The sequence below is a fragment of the Mycteria americana genome, unplaced genomic scaffold (assembly GCF_035582795.1).
Source record: "Mycteria americana isolate JAX WOST 10 ecotype Jacksonville Zoo and Gardens unplaced genomic scaffold, USCA_MyAme_1.0 Scaffold_216, whole genome shotgun sequence".
NCBI lineage: Eukaryota > Metazoa > Chordata > Aves > Ciconiiformes > Ciconiidae > Mycteria > Mycteria americana.
The window spans coordinates 1-24190 of record NW_027445556.1 but is presented as its reverse complement, the minus strand read 5'-3'; the positions used below and the strand labels follow the sequence as shown (position 1 = coordinate 24190).

The 24190-nt window shown below is 60.6% G+C and overlaps 2 protein-coding genes across 2 annotated transcripts; both read right to left on the bottom strand.

The window, feature by feature from the left end:
• Positions 1-6355: 6355 nt before the first annotated feature.
• On the bottom strand, positions 6356-11810 carry LOC142403365 (lutropin subunit beta-like). The gene is made up of 2 exons (XM_075489599.1): positions 11533-11810; positions 6356-6592 (listed from the first exon to the last, which is right to left on the bottom strand). Exons 1-2 carry the CDS (start codon positions 11779-11781, stop codon positions 6356-6358), a joined length of 486 nt encoding a protein of 161 aa, XP_075345714.1. The 5' UTR covers positions 11782-11810.
• Positions 11811-19263: 7453 nt separating this feature from the next.
• On the bottom strand, positions 19264-22592 carry LOC142403364 (lutropin subunit beta-like). Its single transcript, XM_075489598.1, has 3 exons — positions 22472-22592; positions 21847-22116; positions 19264-19521 (listed from the first exon to the last, which is right to left on the bottom strand). Exons 1-3 carry the CDS (start codon positions 22487-22489, stop codon positions 19285-19287), a joined length of 525 nt encoding a protein of 174 aa, XP_075345713.1. The 5' UTR covers positions 22490-22592; the 3' UTR covers positions 19264-19284.
• Between the last annotated feature and the right edge of the window lie 1598 nt (positions 22593-24190).

The window sequence follows — 24190 nt, the reverse complement described above, 5'->3', positions numbered from 1 at the left end:
GGATTCAGGCAGAAGGTCCAAGGTGGACCATCTCCCCGGGGTCGGATCATCTCCCCGTGGTCCAACCGTCTCCCCACGGTCGCACCATCTCCCCGTGGTCGGATCATCTCCCCACGGTTGGACCATCTCCCCAGTGGTGGACCATCTCCCAGGGGTCAGACCATCTCCCCACGGCTGAACCATCACCCCGTGGTCAGACCATCTGCCCGTGGTCAGACCATCTCCCCACTGTTGGGCCATCTCCCCACTGTTGGGCCATCTCCCCATGGTTGGATCATCTCCCCATGGTCGGATCATCTCCCCACGGTCAGACCATCTCCCCATGGTTGGATCATCTCCCCATGGTCAGGCCATCTCCCCACGGCTGAACCTTCTCCCCATGGGCGGACCATCTCCCCGTGCTCAGATCACCTCCCTACTTTTGGGCCATCTCCCCGTTGTTGGATCATCTCCCAGGGGTCAGACCATCTCCCCACGCCTGAACAAATACCCCATGGTCAATCCATCTGCCCATGGTCAGACCATCTCCCCACTGTTGAACTCCCATTGTTGAGATGAACTCCCATTGGGGAGATGACCCAACACTGGGGAGATGGTCTGACCATCGGGTGATGTTTCAGGCATGGGGAGATGGTTGGACCACGGGGAGATGATCTGACCATGGGGAGATGATCCAACCATGGGGGATGGTCCAAGAGTGGGGAGACAATCAAACCATGGCGGACGGTTGGACCACGGGGAGATGATCTGACCACGGGGAGATGGTCCAGCCATGGGGAGATGGTCCAGCCATGGGGAGATGGTTGGAGCACGGGGAGATGATCTGACCATGGGGACATGATCCGACCACGGGGAGATGGTCCAAGAGTGGGGAGATGGTCCAGCCGTGGGGAGATGGTTGGACCACGGGGAGATGATCTGACCAGGGGGAGATGGTCCAGCCATGGGGAGATGGTCCAGCTGTGGGGAGATGGTTGGAACATGGGGAGATGGTGCGACCACGGGGAGATGGTCCAAGAGTGGGGAGATGATCCAACCATGGGGGACGGTTGGACCACAGGGAGATGGTCGGACCACAGGGAGATGGTCCAACAGTGGGGAGATGGTCCAACCATGGGGAGATGTTCCAAAAGTGGGGGGGTGATATGACAACGGGGAGATGACCCAACACTGGGGAGATGGTCTGACCATGGGGTGATTGTTCAGGCGTGGGGAGAAGGTCTGACCCCTGGGAGATGATCCAACAACAGGGAGATGGTCCAAAAGTGGGGAGGTGATCTGACCACAAGGAGAAGGTTCAGCCGTGGGGAGATGATCTGACCGTGGGGAGATGATCCGACCACGGGGAGATGGTCCAGCCATGGGGAGATGGTCCAACAGTGGGGAGATGGTCCAACCATGGGGAGATGTTCAAAAAGTGGGGAGGTGATATGACAATGGGGAGATGACCCAACACTGGGGAGATGGTCTGACCATTGGGTGATGGTTCAGGCGTGGGGAGATGGTCTGACCCCTGGGAGATGGTCCAACAACGGGGAGATGGTCCAAAAGTGGGGAGGTGATCTGACCACAAGGAGAAGGTTCAGCCGTGGGGAGATGACCTGACCATGGGGAGATGATCCAACCACGGGGAGATGGTCCGACCATGGGGAGAAGGTTCAGCCATGGGGAGATGATCCGACCATGGGGAGATGATCCAACCACGGGGAGATGGTCCAACTGTAGGGAGATGATCTGACCATGGGGAGATGGTTCAACAGTGGGGAGATGGTTCAACAGTGGGGAGATGGTCTGACCATGGGCAGATGGATTGACCATGGGGTATTTGTTCAGCCGTGGGGAGATGGTCCGACCACGGGCAGATGATCCAACAATGGGGAGATGGTCCAAAAGTGGGGAGGTAATCTGAGCACGGGGAGATGGTCTGCCCATGGGGAGAAAGTTCAGCCGTGGGGAGATGGCCTGACCATGGGGAGATGATCCGAGCACGGGGAGATGGTCCAACTGTGGGGAGATGATCGCTCCTTAGGGACGGATGTGGTGCCCGTCCCCTCTTCTCTGGCCTGGGCGTTATCTGTCACCTTGAAGAGGTTCCACCTCTACCTGTGAGCCCTTCTTCGCCCCTCACAGCTCCTTTACTATTTCTAGTTTATTTAAAAAAAAATAAAAGAGATTTGGACCATCTCCCCATGGTTGGACCATCTCCCAGTGGTCAAACCTTCTCCCCATGGCTGGTCCATCTTGCAATGGCCAGACCATCTCCCCGTGGTAGGACCATCTCCAACTGTTTGGATCATCTCCCAGTGATTGGACCATCTCCCAATGATTGGACCATCTCCCCATGGTTGGGCCATCTCCCCATGGTTGGACCATCTCCCAGTGATTGGACCATCTCCCCATGGTCGGACCATCTCCCAATGATTCGACCATCTCCCCATGGTTGGACCATCTCCCAGTGGTCAATCCTTCTGCCCACGGCTGGACCATCTCGCAATGGCCAGACCATCTCCCTGTGGTAGGACCATCTCCCAACAGCGGGACCATTTCCCCACAGCTCAATCATCTCCCCATTGGTCGGACCATCTCCAACTGGTTGGATCATCTCCCAGTGATTGGACCATCTCCCCATGGTCGGACCATCTCCCAATGATTCGACCATCTCCCCATGGTTGGACCATCTCCCAGTGGTCAAACCTTCTCCCCATGGCTGGACCATCTCGCAATGGCCAGACCATCTCCCCGTGGTAGGACCATCTCCCAACAGCGGGACCATTTCCCCACGGCTCGATCATCTCCCCATTGGTCGGACCATCTCCAACTGTTTGGATCATCTCCCAGTGATTGGACCATCTCCCCATGGTTGGGCCATCTCCCAATGGTTGGACCATCTCCCCATGGTTGGACCATCTCCCAATGATTGGACCATCTCCCCATGGTTGGACCATCTCCCAGTGGTCAGACCATGTCCCAACAGCGGGACCATTTCCCCACGGCTCGACCATCTCCCCATTGGTCGGACCATCTCCAACTGTTTGGACCATCTCCCAGTGATTGGGCCATCTCCCCATTGGTCGGACCATCTCGAACTGGTTGGATCATCTCCCAATGATTGGACCATCTCCCAATGATTGGACCATCTCCCCATGGTTGGACCATCTCCCAGTGGCCAAACCTTCTCCCCATGGCTGGACCATCTCGCAATGGCCAGACCATCTCCCCGTGGTAGGACCATCTCCCAACAGCGGGACCATTTCCCCACGGCTCGACCATCTCCCCATTGGTCGGACCATCTCCAACTGTTTGGATCATCTCCCAGTGATTGGACCATCTCCCCATGATTGGGCCATCTCCCCATGGTTGGACCATCTCCCAATGATTGGACCATCTCCCCATGGTTGGACCATCTCCCAGTGGTCAGACCATCTCCCAACAGTGGGACCATCTCCCCACAGTGCAAACATCTCCCTATGGTTAGACCATCTCCCAGTGGTTGCACCATCTCCCCATGGCTGGACCATCTCCCCATGGCTGGACCATCTCCCAGTTGTTGCACCATCTCCCCGTGGCTGGACCATCTCCCAGGGGTTGGACCATCTCCCTCGTAAGCCCAAGTGGTCTCCCCAGCCCTTCTCCTCCTCACCTCTCCTCTCCTTCCAGGAGCTACTGCTACAGCGGCTACAGCTCCATCCCACCCAGCCCCAGGATCCCACCAAATGTCACGGAGAGTTGCTGTTTCACCAACTCCTGGCTCCGTTTTCGGGGGTCCGTGGGGGTCCTGGTGTACGAGGCGGACACCTTCACCTTGGCCATCCTCTTCTCCAACCCCTTCGACTACAATCTTTACGCCGTAGAGCTTGCCATGGAGATCTCCGCGCACAAAGCCCACTGCGGTAGCTTGGATAGCATCTACACCCGGATGTATAGCGGTCAACCTGCCAGCACTGGCAGGGACACCATGCTCCACCGAGTCAAGCTCAGCGCCTGCCAGGAGCCCGTTGTGGTCTCCGCTGGCCTCGTGAGGGCCACGGCCACCATGTCCAATGCTTCCAAGTCAATCGTCAAAGTCATCGTGGAGAATCGAGATGCCCATTCCACCTAAATCCAGCGGAGGCACCACCCACCTTGGGCAGCATCACCCGAAGGCATGGACACACCTGGTCCATGTTGCTGTAGGCACCAGGCAGAACCTTCTGCCCTCAATAAATGCTTGAGCAAAGCCAAGCTGGCGCCGTCTTGTCCTAAGGCAGGAGAAGCATCAGCCCAGGTAGGCTGGAAGATGCTTCTTGTTATCTCCTACCCCCGCCTCTGGCGTTTTGCCCGGCTTGGAGGGCGCCGTGTTGAGCGGTGAGGAAGAGGAGGGTGGTTCTGAAGGTGCTGTGGGCAGCGTTGGGTGGGTTGTGGCGCGGCCGGGGCTTGGGGAGCTGGTTTGGCTGCAAGTCGTGGTGGGAAGGTGCTGTCCTGAAGGAGATGTGTGTGATGTGAAGCGGTTGGGTGTGGGTTTGGTGTTTGTGCAGCTGGAGGTGGTGGTGTGGGGAGCAGACGCCTTCCCCTTGGCCATCGTCTTCTGCAGCCCCTGGGCCTAGGAGGTTTTCTAGCTGGAGCTGGGGCTGGAGACATCTAGCTGGGTTTGGAAGGTCTAAGCCAGCCCCACCGGTGTCAGAACATGCCTCCATGTCCCGTGCCCCTGTTCCCGGGGTGTCGGGGGGGTCCCCAGGGTTGGGGTCGATGTGGGGCAGGACGAGGTCATGTGGGTTTTGTGGGGCAGAAGGGTGGACGAGAGGTCGTGCGTGCGAAGCGAAGCCTTCGCTGGAGGTCGGGGTGGTGGGCGGCTGAAGGGTTAGAGGCGGCTGAGAGGTGGGATGGGGCAAAGCCCTGCGGAGATGTCTCCATGCCGCTTGTGCAAGGACCGGAGCCCCCTTTGAGCTCCCTCCAGCCATGGGGTGGGTGACCCAAGGGCAGGGTGGGTGGCCCAAGGGCAGGGTGGGTGGCCCAAGGCCAGGGACAGTAGCCCAAGGGCAGGGTAGGTGACCCAAGGGCAGGGTGGGTGTCCCAAAGCCAGGGTGGGTGGCCCAAGGGCAGGGTGGTTGACCCAAAGCCAGGGTGGGTGGCCCAAGGGCAGGGTGGGTGGCCCAAGGTGGGTGGCCCAAGGGCAGGGTGGGTGGCCCAAGGCCAGGGTGGGTGGCCCAAGGGCAGGGACGGTAGCCCAAGGGCACGGTGGGTGGCCCAAGGGCAGGGTGGGTGACGCAAGGCCAGGGTGGGTGACCCAAGGCCAGGGTGGTTGACCCAAGGTCAGGGTGGGTGGCCCAAGGCCAGGGTGGGTGACCCAAGGGCAGGGACGGTGGCCCAAGGGCAGGGTGGGTGGCCCAAGGGCAGGGTGGGTGAGCCGTTCCTTCCCGAAGGGCTGGTGGATGAGATGGGAGCTTTGGGGGAGCTTCCTGGTGGGAAGCCCCAGCAGATTGAGCCTCTCCCATGGTTGGGAGCTGCTGGCTGCGGTGCCCAAGGTTGGGATCCCCAAGGTTGGGGTTCTGCAAGTGTGGGCTTCCCCAGGAGTGCTTCAGGGGGTCTTCAAGGTTGGGGTCTTCAAGGTTGCGAGTTGCCAAGTGTGGGTGTCCCCAAGGCTGAGGTCCCCAAGGTTGGTCTCTGTAGGTGGGGGTCCTCAAGGTTGATGTTCACCAAGGTTGGGGACCTCAAGGATGGGGTTCTCCAAGGTTGGGGTCCCCAGGAATTTTTCAGATGGTCCCTAAGGTTGGGGTCCCCAAGGTTGGTGGTCCCCAAGGTTGGGTTCTCCAAGGTCTGGGGGTCCCCAAGGTCGGGGGTCCTCAAGGTCTGGGGTCCCCAGGGTCGGGGTCCCTAGGTTGAGAGTCTCCACGTTGGGGGTCCGCAAGGTTGGGGATCTCCAGGGGTGTTTCAGGAGGTCCCTAAGGTTGGGATCCCCAAGTTTGGAGGTCCCCAAGGTTGGGTTCTCCAAGGTCTGGGGGTCCCCAAGGTCGGGGGTCCTCAAGGTCTGGGGTCCCCAAGGTCGGGGTCCCTAGGTTGGGGTTCCTAGGTTGAGAGTCTCCAAGATGGGGGTCCACAAGGTTGGGGATCTCCAGGGGTGTTTCAGAGGGTCCCCAAGGTTGGGATCCCCAAGTTTGGAGGTCCCCAAGGTTGGGTTCTCCAAGGTCTGGGGGGTCCTCAAGGTCTGGGGTCCCCAAGGTTGGGGTCCCTAGGTTGAGAGTCTCCAAGATGGGTATCCCCACGGTTAGGGGTCTCCAGGGGTGTTTCAGAGGGTCCCCAAGGTTGGGACCCCCAAGTTTGGGGGGGTCCCTCCACCCATCAGAGACAAGAGGCGCCGTCAGGAGCTGCTGGGGTGACTTTATTGCCCCCCGAACCCCCCCGGGGCTCCGCAGAAGGCGGGGCCCAATCCGGCGACGGTGCAGTCGGCCGTGGCCACGGGGCAGCGGCCGCAGCGGCAGCCCAGGGCCACCGGGACGGTGACGCCGGGGTCGGTCCCGGGGGGGCAGCCCCCCAGCAGCCACCGCTCGTAGCGCACCCCAAAATAGGTACAGGCTGCCTGAGACGGGGCGCCCAGGGGGCTGCGGTACACCGGCTCCTGGGGGGGGGGCAAGGGGGGGGCACCTGACGGTGGAATCATTGCTGGAGGTGACGTCGAAATTAATCTGACGTTCCCAGTTTCGGGTAAGGCGCGGGGTCGAGGAAGCTTCCCGGGTGGAGCGCGGCCGCCGAGCGAGGGATCCACTCCACCTTCCCCGGGGCCGCGACCGTCGGCGTGGGCGACGCCGGGGAACTGGGTGCGTGGGCTCCGCGAGGAGCTGCCCGGAGGGCGGGGCGGCGTGGAGACCCCCGCGGGCGGGCGCTGCGATCATCCGGGAACTGGAAGGCGTCGTGGGATTGAGAAGCCGAATATTGGCTACGTGGGGCCGGGAGCCTGTCGCCGTTTTGACAAAACGCCGTCCTTTTTGGTGAGTTTGGCTGGGGATAACGGCGTTGCGATACCCAACCACACCCCCGTCCCAAAAGCTTCCCCCCCCGCCTCCGAGGCGCCGGCGCCCCGCGCTCGGCTCGCGCTCTGCGTTTCCCTGGCTTCCGCCTTTAAAAGCGAAGCGAGGAAACTTGGCGGCGATGCGAAACGAAGGTGGGTACGCGGGGAGCGGCTCGAGCTCCAGCCGAAGGGTGAGAAATGGCGTGAAAGGGGGAAATGTGGGGGAAATGTAGGGAAATGTTGGGTAGAGTAGGGAAATGTAGGGGAAATGTAGGGGAAATGTAGGGGAAATGTAGGGAAATGTTGGGTAGAGTAGGGAAATGTAGGGAAATGTAGGGGAAAGGTAGGGGAAATGTAGGGAAATGTTGGGTAGTGTAGGGAAATGTAGGGAAATATAGGGTAAATGTAGGGTAAAAGTAGGGGAAATGTAGGGAAATGTTGGGTAGAGTAGGGAAATGTAGGGAAATGTAGGGGAAATGTAGGGGAAATGTAGGGAAATATTGGGTAGAGTAGGGAAATGTAGGGAAATGTAGGGGAAAGGTAGGGAAATGTAGGGTAAATGTAGGGGAAATGTAGGGAAATGTAGGGGAAAGGTAGGGAAATGTAGGGTAAATGTAGGGAAATGTTGGGTAGAGTAGGGAAATGTAGGGAAATGTAGGGGAAATGTAGGGAAATGTAGGGGAAAGGTAGGGAAATGTTGGGTAGTGTAGGGTAAATGTAGGGTAATGTAGGGAAATGTAGGGTAAATGTAGGGGAAATGTAGGGGAAATGTAGGGTAGTGTAGGGTAAATGTAGGGTAAATGTAGGGAAATGTAGGGTAAATATAGAATAATGTAGGGAAATGTAGCGAAATGTAGGGTAAATGTAGGGTAAATATAGGGTAAATGTAGGGTAAATGTAGGGTAATGTAAGGAAATGTAGGGAAATATAGGGTAAAATGTAGTTTAAATGTAGGGTAAATATAGAAAAATGTAGGGTAAATATAGGGTAAATGTACGGTAAATGTAGGGGAAACGTAGGGTAAAATGTAGGTTAAATGTAGGGGAAATGTAGGGAAATGTAGGGTAAATGTAGGGTAAATGTACAGTAAATGTAGGGGAAAAGTAGGGTAAAATGTAGGTTAAATGTAGGGGAAATGTAGGGTAGATGTAGGGGAAATGTAGGGTAAAATGTAGGTTAAATGTAGGGGAAATGTAGGGGAAATGTAGGGAAATGTAGGTATATATAGGGGAAATGTAGGGGAAATGTAGGGTAAAATGTAGGTTAAATGTAGGGGAAATGTAGGGGAAATGTAGGGAAATGTAGGTATATATAGGGGAAATGTAGGGGAAATGTAGGGTAAAATGTAGGTTAAATGTAAGGGAAATGTACGGGAAATGTAGGGAAATGTAGGTTAAATGTAGGGGAAATGTAGGGTAAATGTAGGGTACAATGTAGGGTACAATGTAGGGTAAATGTAGGGAAATGTAGGGTAATGTAGGGTAATGTAGGAAAATGTAGGGAAATGTAGGGGAAATGTAGGGAAATATAGGGAAATGTAGGGTAATGGAGGGAAATGTAGGGTAAATGGAGGGAAATGTAGGGGAAATGTAGGGTAAATGTAGGGAAATGTACGGTAAATGTAGGGAAATATAGGGAAATGTAGGGTAATGGAGGGAAATGTATGGTAAATGGAGGGAAATGTAGGGGAAATGTAGGGAAATGTTGGGTAGTGTAGGGTAAATGTAGGGAAACATAGGGGAAATGTAGGGGAACTGTAGGGGAAAGGTAGGGAAATGTAGGGGAAATGTAGGGGAAATGTAGGGAAATGTAGGGGAAATATTGGGTAAATGTAGGGAAACATAGGGGAAATGTAGGGTAAATGTAGGGAAATGTAGGGTAGTGTAGGGTAAATGTAGGGTAAATGTAGGGTAATGTAGGGAAATGTAGGGTAAAATGTAGGGAAATGTAGCGAAATGTAGGGTAAATATAGGGTAAATGTAGGGTAAATGTAGGGTAATGTAAGGAAATGTAGGGAAATATAGGGTAAAATGTAGTTTAAATGTAGGGTAAATGTAGGGAAATGTAGGGTAAATATAGGGGAAATGTACGGGAAAGGTAGGGAAGTGTAGGGTAAATGTAGGGAAATGTAGGGAAATGTAGGGCAAAATGTAGGTTAAATGTAGGGTACATGTAGGGGAAATGTAGGGAAATGTAGGGTAAATGTAGGGAAATGTGGGGTAAATATAGAAAAATGTAGGGAAATGTCGGGAAATGTAGGGAAATGCAGGGTAAATATAGAAAAATGTAGGGAAATGTAGCAAAATGTAGGGAAATGCAGGGTAAATGTAGGGAAATATAGGGTAAAATGTAGTGTAAATGTAGGGAAATGTAGAGTAAATGTAGGGAAATGTAGGGAAATGTAGGGAAAGTGTAGGGGAAATGTAGGGAAATGTAGGGGAAATGTAGGGTAAAATGTAGGGAAATGTAGGGAAATGTAGGGGAAATGTGGGGAAATGTAGGGGAAATGTGGGGGAAATGTAGGGAAATGTAGGTAAATATAGGGGAAATGTAGGGAAATGTAGGGTACAATGTAGGGGAAATGTAGGGAAATGTAGGGGAAATGTAGGGAAATGTGGGGTAAATATAGAAAAATGTAGGGAAATGTAGAAAACTGTAGGGAAACGTAGGGGAAGTGTAGGGTAAAAAAAAAAAGCAATACTGCAGGGGAAGAGCGCAGGGCGTAGCGCTGTGCCGCCTGGCAGCCGGCGCCGGCCGAGCCTCCCCGCCCCCGTCGCGGCGCCTTTGGGCGCGGGGCGGACGCTTGGTTCTCCCAAGGGTGCCCGCGCGGGAAGCGTAGGCCCCTCTCTCGGGTGGCTCTGCCGTCCCGTAACGCTTTCGTAGCCGGCGGCGTCCCTCCCGCTCGCGGCCTCCGCGCCGGCTTTGCCGCGGGGAATTTCTCACCCGTAATCCAAGGAGCCCCTGCGTCCGTCGCTCCAATGAACCGCGCTCTTCGTTAACCCGCCCCGCCGTCGTCCTCCTCCGCCGCGCCCGCCGCGTTCTCTCGCCGCGCGGCCGCCGCGGTTGGCGCGACGGGGCCGGAGCGGGGGTTGCGGCGCGTTATTTGTGACTGCCTCGCGGCGGATTTGGGGACGCCGGAGGCGAGCGGCCTCGTAACGGGGTCAAATTAACGCCGGCGCCTTCGTCGGCTTTGCGGAGCTGGGGCAGCGGAGGCGCGGAGAGGGCTCTGGCGGGGAAGCGTTGGCTCTGATGGGTGGCTGCCTCCAGCCTCCCCAGCCGCTCCTCAGCCCCCTACGTGACAGGAACTTCTACTGCAACGCTGACACGGGTACCCCCCCAGCACCCCAAATACCCCCAGCACCCCAATACCCCCCAGCACCCCCAAATGCCAAATACCCCCCAGCATCTCAAATAGCCCCCAGCACCCCAATACCCCCCCTTGCACCCCAATACTCCCCTACCGCAAATACCCCCCCGCACCCCAATACCCCCCCAGCACCCCCAAATGCCAAATACCCCCCAGCACCCCAATACCCCCCCAGCACCCCCAAATGCCAAATACCCCCCAGCACCCCAATACCCCCCTGTACCCCCAAACGCCAAACACCCCCCAGCACTGCAAATGCCCCCCAGCACCCCAATACCCCCCCAGCACCCCAAATGCCCCCCAGCACCCCAATATCCCCCCAGCACCCCAATACTCCCCTACCCCAAATACCCCCCCGCACCCCAATACCCCCCCAGCACCCCAAATGTCCCCCAGCACCCCAATATCCCCCCAGCACCCCAATACTCCCCTACCCCAAATGCCCCCCCAGCACCCCCACACCCCCCGCAGCACCCCCACTTCCCAAGTATCCCCCCCCAGCACCCCAATACCGCCCCCAGCACCCCCAGCACCCAAATCCCCCTGCTTTGGCCCCAAAATTCTGCCCCCCCCCCCCCCAGTCTACCCACTCTGTCCCACTATGGGGGGGTCCCGCTGCCCCCCATGTGCCCCCCGTGTCCCCCTGAATGTCCCAGGTCCCCCCACATCTCCCCATGGTCCGGCCGTGTCCCCCCACCGCCCCCCCATATCCCCCCACATCCCACCATAGCCCCCCCAGTTCCCCCCATGTCCCCTGTAGCCCCACATGTTCCCGTGCCCCCCATATCCCCCATATCTCCCCATAGCCCCCCACATCCCGAATGTCCCCCCAGGCCCCCACATCCCCCCATATCCCATGTCCCCCCATACCCCCCATGTCCCCACAGCCCCCCATAGCCCCCCATGTCCCCATAGCCGCCCAACCCCCCTATGTCTCCCGAACCCCCCATGTCCCCCCACATCTCCCATGCCCCCCACATCCCCCCCGTCCCCCCGTGTTCCCCCATGTCCCCACATGCCCCTTAGCCCCATGGCCCCTAAGTCCCCCCAGGTCCTCCCACCTCCCTATGTCCCCCCTGTCCCCTCATGTCCCCACATCCCCATGCCCCCAAACTCACCCCATATGTCCCCCCTGTCCCCCCCTGCCCCCCCTGTCCCCCCCTGTCCCCCTGTCCCCCCTCACCCGCGTGCGGCAGTACCCCCCACACGCCGTGGTGGTCACGGCCAGGCACTGGGGACACTCGTCCTTCTCCACGGCCACCGTCACGTTGATGGGACGACACGGGGGGCGGCCAGGACCCCCCACAGCCATGGGGCCCCCCACAACCATGGGGGTCCCCACAGCCATGGGGCTCCCCACAGCCATGGGGCTCCCCACAACTATGGGCTCTCCCACTGCTATGGGGGTCCCCAAGGACATGGGGGTCCCCATCAATGTCACCAGCACCAGCACCTGCGGGAAATGTGGGGCAGCCCGGGAGGGTCTGCCCCATGGGGCGGGGGGGTCCTCACGGCCCCCCCCTTACCCCACAGCTGCCCCATGGTGGAAGGGTCCCCACAGCTCCCCCTGCCCTACAGCTGCCCCATAAATGCCCCACGGCCATGTGGGTCCCCCCCTGCCTCACAGCTGCCCCACAATGCAGGGAAAGGGGGGGGTGTCCCCATGACCCCCACTGCCCCACGGCCATGTGGGTCCCTACAGCCCCACAGCTGCCCCACAAGTGAGGGGTCCCCATGACCCCTCTCTGCCCCACAGCTGCCCCATAAATACCCCACAGCTGCCCCATGTGCATCCTTACAGCCCAACAGTGTGTGTGTGGGGGGTCTCCATGACCTCCCCAACCCCACAGCTGCCCCACAGCCATGTGGACCCATCCCACAGCTGCCCCACAGTGGGGGGGTCCCCATGACCTTCCCACCCCTCCACCCCACAGCTGCCCCACAGCCGTACGGGTCCCTGTCGTCCCGTCCCCACCCCCCCCAGCCCCATAACGGCCCTCGCAGAAAAATCTGTTCTCTCAACCAGGAAATCCGTTTTCTCCGCCATGACGTCGATTTCCTTCCTCTCCGGAACCTTCTCGTTCCCACCGGGGAATCGTGGGAGATCTCCCGTTGGAAGGAACCCCTAAGGATCGTCGAGTCCAACTCTCCAAGAGGCGCCCGCCGCTGCGGAGAAGCCCCCAGAGATGAGCCAGAAGGTCATGTGGAAACCCTTTGAGCGGAGCGTGGAGATCCAGATCGCCAACAAAACCCAGGACGTCACCTTGTACAACCCCAGGTGAGGCCGCGAGGAGGGGGCGGGGGGTGGGGACGCCTGGCTGGAGGGGACCCCCCCGGGATTCAGGCAGAAGGTCCAAGGTGGACCATCTCCCTGGGGTCGGATCATCTCCCCGTGGTCCAACCGTCTCACCACGGTCGCACCATCTCCCCGTGGTCGGATCATCTCCCCACGGTTGGACCATCTCCCCAGTGGTGGACCATCTCCCAGGGGTCAGACCATCTCCCCACGGCTGAACCATCACCCCGTGGTCAGACCATCTGCCCGTGGTCAGACCATCTCCCCACTGTTGGGCCATCTCCCCACTGTTGGGCCATCTCCCCATGGTTGGATCATCTCCCCATGGTCGGATCATCTCCCCACGGTCAGACCATCTCCCCGTGGTTGGATCATCTCCCCATGGTCGGATCATCTCCCCACGGCTGAACCTTCTCCCCATGGGTGGACCATCTCCCCGTGCTCAGATCACCTCCCCACTTTTGGGCCATCTCCCCATTGTTGGATCATCTCCCAGGGGTCAGACCATCTCCCCACGCCTGAACAAATACCCCATGGTCAATCCATCTGCCCATGGTCAGACCATCTCCCCACTGTTGAACTCCCATTGTTGAGATGAACTCCCATTGGGGAGATGACCCAACACTGGGGAGATGGTCTGACCATCGGGTGATGGTTCAGGCATGGGGAGATGGTTGGACCACGGGGAGATGATCTGACCATGGGGAGATGATGCAACCACGGGGGATGGTCCAAGAGTGGGGAGACAATCAAACCATGGCGGACGGTTGGACCACAGGGAGATGATCTGACCACGGGGAGATGGTCCAAGAGTGGGGAGATGTTCAACCATGGCGGATGGTCGGACCACAGGGAGATGATCCAACCACGGGGAGATGGTGCGACCACGGGGAGATGATCCGACCACGGGGAGATGGTGCGACCACGGGGAGATGGTCCAAGAGTGGGGAGATGGTCCAGCCGTTGGGAGATGGTTGGACCATGGGGAGATGATCTGACCATGGGGACATGATCTGACCACGGGGAGATGGTCCAGCCATGGGGAGATGGTCCAGCCGTGGGGAGATGGTTGGAGCACGGGGAGATGATCTGACCATGGGGACATGATCCGACCACGGGGAGATGGTCCAAGAGTGGGGAGATGATCCAACCATGGGGGACGGTTGAACCACAGGGAGATGGTCGGACCACAGGGAGATGGTCGGACCACAGGGAGATGGTCCAACAGTGGGGAGATGGTCCAACCATGGGGAGATGTTCCAAAAGTGGGGAGGTGATATGACAATGGGGAGATGACCCAACACTGGGGAGATGGTCTGACCATTGGGTGATGGTTCAGGCGTGGGGAGATGGTCTGACCCCTGGGAGATGGTCCAACAACGGGGAGATGGTCCAAAAGTGGGGAGGTGATCTGACCACAAGGAGAAGGTTCAGCCGTGGGGAGATGGTCTGACCATGGGGAGATGATCCAACCACGGGGAGATGGTCCAGCCATGGGGAGATGGTTCAACAGTGGGGAGATGGTCTGACCATGGGGAGATGATCCAACCACGGGGAGATGGTCCGACCATGGGGAGAAGGTTCAGCCGTGGGGAGATGATCCGACCATGGGGAGATGATCCAACCATGGGGAGATGGTCCAACTGTAGGGAGATGGTCCAGCCATGGGGACATGGTTCAACAGTGGGGAGATGGTCTGACCACGGGCAGATGGATTGACCATGGGGTATTTGTTCAGCCGTGGGGAGATGGTCCGACCACGGGCAGATGATCCAACAATGGGGAGATGGTCCAAAAGTGGGGAGGTAATCTGAGCACGGGGAGATGGTCTGCCCATGGGGAGAAAGTTCAGCCGTGGGGAGATGGCCTGACCATGGGGAGATGATCCGAGCACGGGGAGATGGTCCAACTGTGGGGAGATGATCGCTCCTTAGGGACGGATGTGGTGCCCGTCCCCTCTTCTCTGGCCTGGGCGTTATCTGTCACCTTGACGAGGTTCCACCTCTACCTGTGAGCCCTTCTTCGCCCCTCACAGCTCCTTTACTATTTCTAGTTTATTTAAAAAAAAATAAAAGAGATTTGGACCATCTCCCCATGGTTGGACCATCTCCCAGTGGTCAAACCTTCTCCCCATGGCTGGACCATCTCGCAATGGCCAGACCATCTCCCCGTGGTAGGACCATCTCCAACTGTTTGGATCATCTCCCAGTGATTGGACCATCTCCCAATGATTGGACCATCTCCCCATGGTTGGGCCATCTCCCCATGGTTGGACCATCTCCCAGTGATTGGACCATCTCCCCATGGTCGGACCATCTCCCAATGATTCGACCATCTCCCCATGGTTGGACCATCTCCCAGTGGTCAATCCTTCTGCCCACGGCTGGACCATCTCGCAATGGCCAGACCATCTCCCCGTGGTAGGACCATCTCCCAACAGCGGGACCATTTCCCCACGGCTCGACCATCTCCCCATGGTTGGGCCATCTCCCCATGGTTGGACCATCTCCCAATGATTGGACCATCTCCCCATGGTCGGACCATCTCCCAATGATTCGACCATCTCCCCATGGTTGGACCATCTCCCAGTGGTCAATCCTTCTGCCCACGGCTGGACCATCTCGCAATGGCCAGACCATCTCCCTGTGGTAGGACCATCTCCCAACAGCGGGACCATTTCCCCACAGCTCAATCATCTCCCCATTGGTCGGACCATCTCCAACTGGTTGGATCATCTCCCAGTGATTGGACCATCTCCCCATGGTCGGACCATCTCCCAATGATTCGACCATCTCCCCATGGTTGGACCATCTCCCAGTGGTCAATCCTTCTGCCCACGGCTGGACCATCTCGCAATGGCCAGACCATCTCCCTGTGGTAGGACCATCTCCCAACAGCGGGACCATTTCCCCACAGCTCAATCATCTCCCCATTGGTCGGACCATCTCCAACTGGTTGGATCATCTCCCAGTGATTGGACCATCTCCCCATGGTTGGACCATCTCCCAATGATTCGACCATCTCCCCATGGTTGGACCATCTCCCAGTGGTCAAACCTTCTCCCCATGGCTGGACCATCTCGCAATGGCCAGACCATCTCCCCATGGTAGGACCATCTCCCAACAGCGGGACCATTTCCCCACGGCTCGACCATCTCCCCATTGGTCGGACCATCTCCAACTGTTTGGAACATCTCCCAGTGATTGGACCATCTCCCCATGGTTGGACCATCTCCCCATGGTTGGACCATCTCCCAGTGGTCAGACCATCTCCCAACAGTGGGACCATCTCCCCACAGTGCAAACATCTCCCTATGGTTAGACCATCTCCCCATGGTTGGACCATCTCCCCATGGCTGGACCATCTACCAGTTGTTGCACCATCTCCCCGTGGCTGGACCATCTCCCAGGGGTTGGACCATCTCCCTTGTAAGCCCAAGTGGTCTCCCCAGCCCTTCTCCTCCTCACCTCTCCTCTCCTTCCAGGAGCTACTGCTACAGCGGCTACAGCTCCATCCCACCCAGCCCCATGATCCCACCAAATGTCACGGAGAGTTGCTGTTTCACCAACTCCTGGCTCCGTTTTCGGGGGTCCGTGGGGGTCCTGGTGTACGAGGCGGACACCTTCACCTTGGCCATCCTCTTCTCCAACCCCTTCGACTACAATCTTTACGCCGTAGAGCTTGCCATGGAGATCTCCGCGCACAAAGCCCACTGCGGTAGCTTGGATAGCATCTACACCCGGATGTATAGCGGTCAACCTGCCAGCACTGGCAGGGACACCATGCTCCACCGAGTCAAGCTCAGCGCCTGCCAGGAGCCCGTTGTGGTCTCCGCTGGCCTCGTGAGGGCCACGGCCACCATGTCCAATGCTTCCAAGTCAATCGTCAAAGTCATCGTGGAGAATCGAGATGCCCATTCCACCTAAATCCAGCGGAGGCACCACCCACCTTGGGCAGCATCACCCGAAGGCATGGACACACCTGGTCCATGTTGCTGTAGGCACCAGGCAGAACCTTCTGCCCTCAATAAATGCTTGAGCAAAGCCAAGCTGGCGCCGTCTTGTCCTAAGGCAGGAGAAGCATCAGCCCAGGTAGGCTGGAAGATGCTTCTTGTTATCTCCTACCCCCGCCTCTGGCGTTTTGCCCGGCTTGGAGGGCGCCGTGTTGAGCGGTGAGGAAGAGGAGGGTGGTTCTGAAGGTGCTGTGGGCAGCGTTGGGTGGGTTGTGGCGCGGCTGGGGCTTGGGGAGCTGGTTTGGATGCAGGTCCTGGTGGGAAGGTGCTGTCCTGAAGGAGATGTGTGTGATGTGAAGCGGTTGGGTGTGGGTTTGGTGTTTGTGCAGCTGGAGGTGGTGGTGTGGGGAGCAGACGCCTTCCCCTTGGCCATCGTCTTCTGCAGCCCCTGGGCCTAGGAGGTTTTCTAGCTGGAGCTGGGGCTGGAGACATCTAGCTGGGTTTGGAAGGTCTAAGCCAGCCCCACCTGTGTCGGAACATGCCTCCATGTCCAGTGCCCCTGTTCCCGGGGTGTCGGGGGGGCCCCAGGGTTGGTGTCCATAGGTTGTGGTCTTCAAGGTTGATGTCCCCCAAGGTTGAGGTCCCTAAGGTTGAGGTCCCTTGGCTGGGGCCTTTAAGATTGGGGTCCTCCAAGGTTGGGGAACTCAAGGATGGGGTTCTCCAAGGGTGGGGTCCCCAGGAGTGTTTTAGGAGGTCCCTAAGGTTGGGGTCCCCAAGGTTGGAGGTCCCCAAGGTTGGGTTCTCCAAGGTCTGGGAGTCCCCAAGGTCGGGGGTCCTCAAGGTCTGGGGTCCCCAAGGTCTGGGGTCCCCAAGGTCGGGGTCCCTAGGTTGGGGTCCCTACGTTGAGAGTCTCCAAGTTGGGGGTCCGCAAGGTTGGGGATCTCCAGGGGTGTTTCAGGTGGTCCCTAAGGTTGGGGTCCCCAAGGTTGGAGGTCCCCAAGGTTGGGTTCTCCAAGGTCTGGGGGTCCCCAAGGTCGGGGGTCCTCAAGGTCAGGGTCCCCAAGGTCGGGGTCCCTAGGTTGAGAGTCTCCAAGGTGGGGGTCCGCAAGGTTGTGGATCTCCAGGGGTGTTTCAGAGGGTCCCCAAGGTTGGGATCCCCAGGTTTGGAGGTCCCCAAGGTTGGGTTCTCCAAGGTCTGGGGGTCCCCAAGGTCGGGGGTCCTCAAGCTCTGGGGTCCCCAAGGTCGGGGTCCCTACGTTGGGGTCCCTAGGTTGAGAGTCTCCAAATTGGGGGTCCGCAAGGTTGGGGATCTCCAGGGGTGTTTCAGGAGGTCCCTAAGGTTGGGGTCCCCAAGGTTGGAGGTCCCCAAGGTTGGGTTCTCCAAGGTCTGGGGGTCCCAAGGTTGGGGGTCCTCAAGGTCTGGGGTCCCCAAGGTTGGGGTCCCTACGTTGAGAGTCTCCAAGTTGGGGGTCTGCAAGGTTGGGGATCTCCAGGGGTGTTTCAGGAGGTCCCTAAGGTTGGGGTCCCCAAGGTTGGTGGTCCCCAAGGTTGGGTTCTCCAAGGTCTGGGGGGTCCTCAAGGTCTGGGGTCCCCAAGGTTGGGATCCCTAGGTTGAGAGTCTCCAAGTTGGGGGTCTGCAAGGTTGGGAGTCCGCAAGGTTGTGGAACTCCAGGGGTGTTTCAGAGGGTCCCCAAGGTTGGGATCCCCAAGTTTGGAGGTCCCCAAGGTTGGGTTCTCCAAGGTCTGGGGGTCCCCAAGGTCGGGGTCCCTAGGTTGGGGTCCCTACGTTGAGAGTCTCCAAGATGGGGGTCCACAAGGTTGGGGATCTCCAGGGGTGTTTCAGGAGGTCCCTGAGGTTGGGGTCCCCAAGGTTGGAGGTCCCCAAGGTTGGGTTCTCCAAGATCTGGGGGTCCCCAAGGTCGGGGTTCCTCAAGGTCTGGGGTCCCCAAGCTCTGGGGTCCCCAAGGTCGGGGTCCGTAGGTTGGGGTCCCTAGGTTGAGAGTCTCCAAGATGGGGGTCTGCAAGGTTGGGGATCTCCAGGGGTGTTTCAGAGGGTCCCCAAGGTTGGGATCCCCAAGTTTGGAGGTCCCCAAGGTTGGGTTCTCCAAGGTCTGGGGGTCCCCAAGATCGGGGATCCTCAAGGTCTGGGGTCCCCAAGGTCGGGGTCCCTAGGTTGGGGTTCCTAGGTTGAGAGTCTCCAAGATGGGGGTCCACAAGGTTGGGGATCTCCAGGGGTGTTTCAGAGGGTCCCCAAGGTTGGGATCCCCAAGTTTGGAGGTCCCCAAGGTTGGGTTCTCCAAGGTCTGGGGGTCCCCAAGATCGGGGATCCTCAAGGTCTGGGGTCCCCAAGGTCGGGGTCCCTAGGTTGGGGTTCCTAGGTTGAGAGTCTCCAAGATGGGGGTCCACAAGGTTGGGGATCTCCAGGGGTGTTTCAGAGGGTCCCCAAGGTTGGGATCCCCAAGTTTGGAGGTCCCCAAGGTTGGGTTCTCCAAGGTCTGGGGGGTCCTCAAGGTCTGGGGTCCCCAAGGTTGGGGTCCCTAGGTTGAGAGTCTCCAAGATGGGTATCCCCACGGTTAGGGGTCTCCAGGGGTGTTTCAGAGGGTCCCCAAGGTTGGGTCCCCCAAGTTTGGGGGGGTCCCCCCACCCATCAGAGACAAGAGGCGCCGTCAGGAGCTGCTGGGGTGACTTTATTGCCCCCCGAACCCCCCCGGGGCTCCGCAGAAGGCGGGGCCCAATCCGGCGACGGTGCAGTCGGCCGTGGCCATGGGGCAGCGGCCGCAGCGGCAGCCCAGGGCCACCGGGACGGTGACGCCGGGGTCGGTCCCGGGGGGGCAGCCCCCCAGCAGCCACCGCTCGTAGCGCACCCCAAAATAGGTACAGGCTGCCTGAGACGGGGCGCCCAGGGGGCTGCGGTACACCGGCTCCTGGGGGGGGGGCAAGGGGGGGGCACCTGACCCTGGTACCCCCCAGCACCCCAAATATCCCCCCCAGCACCCCGGTACCCCCGACCCCCAATGCCCCCCCAGCACCCCAATATCCCCCCAGCACCCCAATACCCTCGACCCCCAATGCCCCCTCAGCACCCCAAATACCCCCCAGCACCCCCAAATGCCAAATACCCCCCAGCACCCCAAATGTCCCCCCCAGCACCCCAATACCCCCCAGCACCCCAATACCCCCGACCCCCAATGCCCCCCCAGCACCCCAAATGTCCCCCAGCACCCCAAATATCCCCCCGCACCCCAATACCCCCCCAGCACCCCAATACCCCCGACCCCCAATGCCCCCCCGCAACCCCAAATACCCCCCAGCACCCCAAATGTGCCCCCAGCACCCCAGTACCCCCGACCCCCACTGCCCCCCCAGCACCCCCAAATGCCAAATACCCCCCAGCACCCCAATACCCCCCCAGCACCCCAATACCCCCGACCCCCAATGCCCCCCAGCACCCCCAAATGCCAAATACCCCCCAGCACCCCAATACCCCCCCAGCACCCCAATACCCCCGACCCCCAATGCCCCCCCAGCACCCCAAATACCCCCCAGCACCCCCAAATGCCAAATACCCCCCAGCACCCCAAATGTCCCCCCCAGCACCCCAGTACCCCCGACCCCCAATGCCCCCCCAGCACCCCCAAATGCCAAATACCCCCCAGCACCCCAAATACCCCCCAGCACCCCAATACACCCCAGCACCCCCAAATGCCTAATCACCCCCCAGCACCGCAAATATCCCCCCCAGCACCCCAATACCCCCCCGCACCCCAATACCCCCGACCCCCAATGCCCCCCCAGCACCCCAATACCCCCCAGCACCCCAATACTCCCCTACCCCAAATGCCCCCCCAGCACCCCCACACCCCCCGCAGCACCCCCACTTCCCAAGTATCCCCCCCCAGCACCCCAATACAGCCCCCAGCACCCCCAGCACCCAAATCCCCCCGCTTTGGCCCCAAAATTCTGCCCCCCGCCCCCCCCCCCAGTCTACCCACTCTGTCCCACTATGGGGGGGTCCCGCTGCCCCCCATGTGCCCCCCGTGTCCCCCTGAATGTCCCAGGTCCCCCCACATCTCCCCATGGTCCGGCCGTGTCCCCCCACTGCCCCCCCATATCCCCCCACATCCCCCCATGTCCCCCCGGCCCCCAAAGCCCCCCATATCCTCCCATGTCCCCCCGTAACCCCGTGTACCCCATAGCCCCCCCACACCTCCATGCCCCCATTGCCCCCCATGTCCCCCCACATCTCCCCATATCCCATGTCCCCCCATATCCCCCCATGTCCCCCCCCGTCCCCCATAACCCCCCATAGCCCCCCAAAACCCCCTATGTCCCCCTAACCCCCCTGTCCCCCATATCCCCCGTGTCCCCCCACACCCCACACAGCCCCCCCCTCACCCCATGTCCCCACAGATCCCCCTATGTCCCCATGCACCCCAATACCCCCTAAATCCCCCAAAGCCCTGCAAGCCCCCTAAGTCCCCCCATGTCCCCCCTTATCCCCACATCCCCCTGATCCCCACGCCCCCTAAGTCCCCCCAGGTCCCCCCAACCCCCCCGTCCCCCCATGTCCCCCCTTATCCCCACATCCCCCTTATCCCCACGCCCCCTAAGGTCCCCCAGGTCCCCCCAACCCCCCCTGTCCCCCCATGTCCCTCCACGTCCCCCCAAACCCCCATGTCCCCCCTTGTCCCCACATCCCCCGTATCCCCACGCCCCCTAAGTCCCCCCCATGTCCCCCCAAGCCCCCATGTCCTCACAGACCCCCATGTCCCCCCATGTCACCCCTTTCCCCTGATCCCCACGCCCCCTAAGTCCCCCCAGGTCCCCCCAACCCCCCCGTCCCCCCATGTCCCCCCTTGTCCCCACATCCCCCGTATCCCCACGCCCCCTAAGTCCCCCCAGGTCCCCCCTTATCCCCACATCCCCCTTATCCCCACGCCCCCTAAGTCCCCCCAGGTGCCCCCAACCCCCCCGTCCCCCCATGTCCCCCCTTGTCCCCACATCCCCCATATCCCCATGCCCCCTAAGTGCCCCCATGTCCCCCCTTGTCCCCACATCCCCCTTATCCCCATGCCCCCTAAGTCCCCCCCATGTCCCCCCAAGCCCCCATGTCCTCACAGACCCCCATGTCCCCCCATGTCCCCCCATGTCCCCACATCCCCCTGATCCCCACGCCCCCTAAGTCCCCCCAGGTCCCCCCAACCCCCCCCCGTCCCCCCGTCCCCCCATGTCCCCCTGTCCCCCCTCACCCGCGTGCGGCAGTACCCCCCACACGCCGTGGTGGTCACGGCCAGGCACTGGGGACACTCGTCCTTCTCCACGGCCACCGTCACGTTGATGGGGCGACACGGGGGGCGGCCAGGACCCCCCACAGCCATGGGGCCCCCCACAACCATGGGGGTCCCCACAGCCATGGGGCTCCCCACAGCCATGGGGTCTCCCACTGCTACGGGGCCCCCCATGGCTATGGGGGTCCCCAAGGACATGGGGGTCCCCATCAATGTCACCAGCACCAGCACCTGCGGGAAATGTGGGGCAGCCCAGGAGGGTCTGCCCCATGGCCCCCTTCTCCCCACAGCTGCCCCACGGTGAGGAGCCCCCGTGGCCCCTCTCTGCCCCACAGCTGCCCCATAAATACCCCACGGCCATGGGGGCCCCACAGCTGCCCCACAATGGGGGGGGTTCCCCATAACCCCCCCACCCCACAGCTGCCCCACAGCCATATGGACCCACCTCACAGCTGCCCCACAGTGGGTGGGGGTCCCCATGACCTTCCCCCCCCCCCCCCCCCCATGCCCCACAGCTGCCCCATAGCCATACGAATTCCCCACCCCCCCACCCCCCCCAGCCCTACAACTGCCCTCGCACGCTCACCTGCGCACCCCCCATCATGCCATGGGGCCGGCACCTCTTGAGGGGGGTCCCCTTTATCCCCCACCCCCACCCCCGGCTGCCCCCCACCCCAAGGCTGCCGGGGGGAGGGGGACGAGGCCAGAGAGGGGACCCAGGCGTCCGGGGCCCCGTCGCTTGGTGCCACCCCCCCCTCCCCCCCCTCCCCCCCCCCCAATGTCCTTCGTGCCCCCGCTTGTCCCTGAGCCCGAGGGTGGGGGAGGGGTCAGGGTGCTCTCCCCGCCCCCCCACCACCCCCCCCCCACCCAAGGGACCCAGGCATCCGGGTATCCCATAACCCCCCGGGGCAGCGCATGACACCTACTCCCCCCCCCCGTGCTATTTATAGCCCTGGGGGGGGGGGGGAATCCAGTTTCTGCCCCTCCCCCTCCCATTGTTAGGGGGCTGCCCCCCAAGTGTGGGGTAAATAGATTTTGGGGGGGGGGGGGGATGGACTCAAGCATCCCGTGGTCTTCAAATTGGACCCCGATGTTCGGGGCTGCCCCCCCCCGCTCCCCCCCAATGGTTCTATTTATAGCAGGGGTGGGGGAGGGGGGGGGCCTTATGGGGGGGGGAGGGGGGGGGCAGCTGGGGCCGTCGCTCAGAGCAGCCGCCGCCGCCATGGCCGGATCCTGGTTCCTGGGGCTGCTCCTGGGGTTGCTGCTGGTCCGGGGCCCCCCCGGAGGAGAAGGGGGGACCCCCGGAGGTCACCATGGCAACGAGGAGCATCCCCGTCACCATGGCAACCAGGGAGGGGAACCCCGGGATCTCTATGACGACGGGGGAGACCCCCACGGGCCTGGTCAGGGTGATGGGGAACCCTATCGGCGTCATCCTCATGATGGTGACGGTCGCCATGGCGACGAGGAAGGCCATCGCCATCATCCTCATCGCCATGACGATGGGGGGGATCCCCCCGTTCATCGCCATGGCGACAAGGAACCCCGTCACCAGCATGAGGATCGCCATGGCGACGAGGACCCCCATCATCATCATCATCATCATCACCACCCCCTTGACGATCGCCATGGCGACGAGGACCCCCATCATCATCCCCTTGACGATCGCCATGGCGACGAGGACCCCCATCATCATCATCACCCCCTTGACGATCGCCATGGCGACGAGGACCCCCATCACCACCACCACCATCATCATCATCATCACCACCAAGACCCCTCCGGCCATCGCCACGGCGACGAGGAAGACCCCAACAACCATCGCCACGACGACGATGACGAGGAAGGTCACCAGCCCCATCGCCATGGCGACGAGGAAGGACACGGCGAGGAGGACCACCACCGTCACCACGGCGACGAAGGACATCGCCATGGCCACCGTCCTCATGGCCATGGTGACCCCCCCAGCTCCGAGGAGGAGGAGGAGGATGATGATGATGATGATGATGAGGAGGAGGATGATGGTGACAGGGACAGCTCCGAGGAGGATGAAGGTGGGTGGCCCGGGGTGGGGGTGGGGGACACCCACACGTCCGGGGTGACACCCCAACCCCCCACCCCCTCATTGCAGGGAGCGAGGAGGAGGAGGAGGAGGAGGAGGCCGAAGGGCGATACCAGCCCGGCTCCATCTGCCGCTACTGCACCTTCTGCAAGGTACCGGGTGGGACGGGGGACAGAGGGGACACCCCCCCCCCCCCCCCACCCTAGGGACAGCCATGACCCCCTTTGGGGACACCCTGGGGAC